At 39.0% G+C, this 4490-nt stretch overlaps 1 protein-coding gene across 1 annotated transcript; it reads right to left on the minus strand.

Moving 5' to 3' along the window:
* Positions 1-1625: 1625 nt before the first annotated feature.
* Positions 1626-3947, minus strand: LOC142347917 (uncharacterized). The gene has a single exon (XM_075399082.1). It carries the CDS (start codon positions 3945-3947, stop codon positions 1626-1628), a length of 2322 nt encoding a protein of 773 aa, XP_075255197.1.
* Between the last annotated feature and the right edge of the window lie 543 nt (positions 3948-4490).

Raw genomic sequence — 4490 nt, forward strand, 5'->3', positions numbered from 1 at the left:
ATAATTTTGTCTGGAAACTCGAGGCATAGTTTTTAGTCTGCTAAATTTACTGGCAAATTCAGATTTCAATTTATAAGGAGCCCAATTTGAAAAACCAGTCTTTTATGAGCAAGCGATCTTAAGAAAGATTGGATCTATTCTGTTCACACCAGCCTGATGGGGTTATATCCTTTACACCCGCAGGCGCACCTGCTATTTTTTACAAATTAATGTTGTTGACCAACTTGCTTATAAGATCGATTTGACAATAGTGAATTCACAAACTTTGGTTTCAGCGTTTAATTAGCATGGAAACATATGGGCTAAAGTTAGAAATCAAATCATGCAAAAGTCAAATTAAGAAACTTGCGAAATATTGAAGCTTGAGCTTCAACACTCCGCGAGGAGAGGAGGGCGCGCTTTAAAATTAGGGCTAAACCTGAATACTCTGGTACTAATTTAAAACAGATATAAAACACATTGAGTTTGTGACTTGTAATCTGTTTCGAAGTTGTTGATCTTCTCTTTGCAATGTAAGCTGCATTGTATGATAGGCAATCTTGTGAGCTGCTGGTTATTTGATTTCGAATGGACCGGTTTGATCTATTTGGCTTCTGATGTTGTTCTGAGTTGCAATTCAAAATCTCGCGGTGGCTTGACATCTAAAAGCTAATTGGAATTTTTGACAAAATGCACAATCCTCCCACACAACGAGAGAAAAGGGTTAATAATATTATTGAATGTTGAATGACTGGTTTCCAGGAGATGAGTAAGTAAACAATTTGGTGATAATTTTAATATAGTTTTAAATCAAGTTGGGTTTGTTGCTGCGCTCCTTGTGATGTCCGCTTCTTATTCATCTATGACTTGTGACAATTTTACTGCAGGGCGCGTTAGTGTACCTGTTGCTGTGTGAATGTCAAATGATCTTGGTATTTCGTCGGCTCCATAATGACATTTGGTTATCCGTCCAAGGGGCCAAATACTTTTCGGGGTAAATTCGTTCAGAATCCAGACTAAATTGCCCACTCTGAGTTGTTTTGACTGCTCTCTCCATTTTGCTCTGCTTATTAGGTCTGAAGTATACTCTCTTTGAAATCTTTTCCAGAAGTGGTCCAAAAGCGTTTGTGTATAGTTGAAATCTTTCTTCCTGAAAGTTTTCAATTTTGATGTTAGAAGGGCTAGGGCTAGATGTGGTCGTCGACGAATGAAGTGGTTGGGTGTCAGGGCTTCTTCGTCGTTGTTATCAGAAGAAACGTAAGTTATGGGGCGGGAGTTTAGGATGCCTTCCGTTTCTGTCACAATTGTTTGGAAAGTCTCTGCTTTCAGTTGCTGACTTCCTAAGATTATGAGAAGAGTTCTCTTCGCTGTTTGGATTATTCTTTCCCATATACCTCCGAAGTGTGGAGCAAGTGGTGGATTCATTTTCCAAACTATGTTCTGCTGCGATAATTGTTGAGCAATATAGGAGTTGTCAATGCTGATATTATCCAAATTCATAACCTTTTTCAATGCTGTAAAATTTGTTCCGTTGTCGGAGATTATTATCTCTGGGTATCCTCTCCTTGAAACAAAACTTCTAATTGCAAGTAAACAACTGTCGTTCTCTAGACTATGGCAAACTTCCAAGTGCTTTGCACGGGTTACTAAACACGTAAAATGCAGATGTACTGTTTTTCAAGCTTGCGAGTATTATCCTCAATGTAGAAAGGTCCAAAGTAATCTAATCCTACATTTATGAATGGGTATTGTTTTTCGGCATCAGCAAAGCGAAAGTGCGAAAGATCAGACATCATTGGTGTAATATTCTGAGCTCTCAATCGGCGGCATATGAAACATGTCCGGCTGAGTCTTCTTAGGAACCTTCGAAGTCCAATGATTAAAAATGTCTGTTGCAGGTGCGCTCTGACAAACTCAGTCCCCATGTGTTGACAGCTGCTGGTGTGAGCGTCTTTAACAATTAACTGAGTGACATGGTCTTTGATGTCTAGTATTATGGGGTGTTTTTGATTCCAAGTTATTGGCGCATGTCTCAGCCTTCCTTTGGCACGCAAAACTCCATTTCCATCCAAAAATGGATTGAATTGAAGAACTGCATCTTTTTGTTCCAGTTGTTGTCCAGTTTGCATTCTAATAATTGCTTTTCTAAAGGTATTTTGTTGTGAAATCTTTATCAGGTAATTTTGAGCTTCATTCTGACTGTTTAGTGCATCTCTTTTCCGCAAAATGTTTGTTGCCTTGTACACGGTTGTTGTCCTTCTGAGCAATGGTTTCCAAATTGAAAATTTTGATGGCTCTTGGACAGGGTCCATACCTTTAGGTAATACTAAATTTGTCGGTGTTAAAAATTTTGTTTGATCAAAGTTCCATTTTTCAGGGTCTTGAGAAAGAAATTTTGGTCCTTGTAGCCACTTCTCTTCGAGATCTGATGGCTTCAAACCTCTGGTACCATGGTCGGCAGGGTTGAGCTTTCCGGATATATGTTTCCATTCCTCTGCTTTAGAATTTTCCAAAATTTTGTAGACACGGTTAGCTACGAAAACTTTTTGCCGTTTGTCTGAGTTTATCCATCCTAATGTTGCAGTACTATCCGTCCAGAAGTGAACTGAGGAAAAATTTAATGTCATTTCTGTGACTACAAAACTAGCTAGTTCGGCTCCCATTATGGCTGCCTCTAATTCAAGTTTAGGTATACTTGTGTGCTTTATGGGGGCTACTCGGGATTTGCTAATGACATAGTTCACAATGACATTCCCTTCAGTAGTTGTAGATCTCATATAAATAACCGCTGAAGTTGCTATATTTGATGCTTCTGTGAAGACATGAAGTTGTTGACTGGTCGTTGGTCCTGTTACAAGGCATCTTTTTGTTGTAATATCTGGCATGCTGTTGAATTCGTTAATCCATTTCTTCAGGTCAATATGAAATTCGGCTGGTACTTGTTCGTCCCTTTTCTTGCCTTGTTTTATGACTGCTTGAAGAAGGCTTCGAATTCGTATCGCAAATGGCGTTATCATCCCCAGGGGGTCGAAAAGCGAAGCTGCTATTGACAAGAGTTCTATTTGTTGTAAACGTTCAATTTTGATGTCTAAATTGGGTTTCCTAAATATGAAGGTGTCGTTTTTGTCATCCCACGTCTGTCCCAAAACTCGTTGCGTTAATGCTGTATCTCCGTCAGTGTCGTCAATTAAAGGAAAACTCGAATCGTTGCTGAAGAATTTCGTTAAGTTGAATCCTCCTTTTTTAAGTGTTTCTTTGATGCATGTTGTCTGTTCAATTACTTCGTCTGTTGTCTCGAAACTCTGTAAAAAGTCGTCCATGTAAAAATTATTTGTTATTGATTGACTGGCTTCAGGTGATAAGTGGTGATTATCGATAGCACATTTTCGAAGTACATAGACAGCACAAGAGGGCGAACAGGTTGCACCAATTATGAGTCGCTTGTATTTGTATATTGTTTCGGTGTTGTTTTTGTACCATAGAAACCTTAATGCGTCTTGATCTTCTCTCCTTACTGCTATCTTCATAAACATGGCTTCCATATCTCCGGTAACTGCTATGGCAAACTGTCGAAAGCGTAGTAGGAGTCCAACTAAACTGCAGAGAAGATCTGGTCCAGTTAGAAGAGTTTTATTCAGTGATTGTCCTTTATAAATAGTTGCTGCTTTTGTTACACGACGAATCTTTTTCTTCTGTTTGTGCTGTACTGGATGATGAGGAAGATTCCATAATTGGCTGCAAGTTGGGGAAGGTTCGTGGTCCGTCTCCTCAACGTAACTTTTTTCAATATCGTTCTGAATTAAGCTGCTGTAGGTGCCGGCTAACTGTTTGTCTTCATTGAGGCGCTTTTCCAATGATCTTAATTGGGCTTTTGCTAGAAAATAATTGTTAGATAATTGTATGTTTTGTTTCCAGGGTAGTCCAATCTCGTAACTCTCTCCGTTATGTTTTCCTGTATCCTCGAACATTTGTAGGGCTTTCTTGTCTTCTTGGTTTACTGTATTAGATCAAGCCTTTGTTGTGCTTGTTCCTTCACAGGTCCAAAATAATTGTGGCATGTCTTCGTCCAAAATTGTCTCTTCTGACTTAAGCCTATTGAACAAGGTTATATTACGATTGTATTGGTTCTTCTCTGTAATTTGTCTATACTTGTTTGAAACTGGTCCTGTTATTGTCCATCCTAATTGTGTGAGAACTCTGTACGGTGTTCCCGGTGGTCTGATTGTGTACTTGAGTAAATCTGTAAAAGCATCGGCTCCTATCAGAATACCTATTTTGTTGTCTCTGATTTGAGGAAAATTGATATCGATTAAATGACCGAAATCCTTACAAACGCTGTTGAGCATCTGAATTGGCACCGTCGGCATTTGAAAGTCTGTGGTAGAAGTCGCAAAGACTGGTAAGTAAATGATAGGTCTACTGCTGTCGATGGCTTTAATCCCAAGAAAAATTTCTGTTGTTTCAATCGTGTGTTCTTGGTATAGTGATGCTACGGTTATTGTAACACATTC

This window comes from Convolutriloba macropyga, chromosome 10 (genome assembly GCF_964194025.1).
Source record: "Convolutriloba macropyga chromosome 10, txConMacr16.3, whole genome shotgun sequence".
NCBI lineage: Eukaryota > Metazoa > Xenacoelomorpha > Acoela > Convolutidae > Convolutriloba > Convolutriloba macropyga.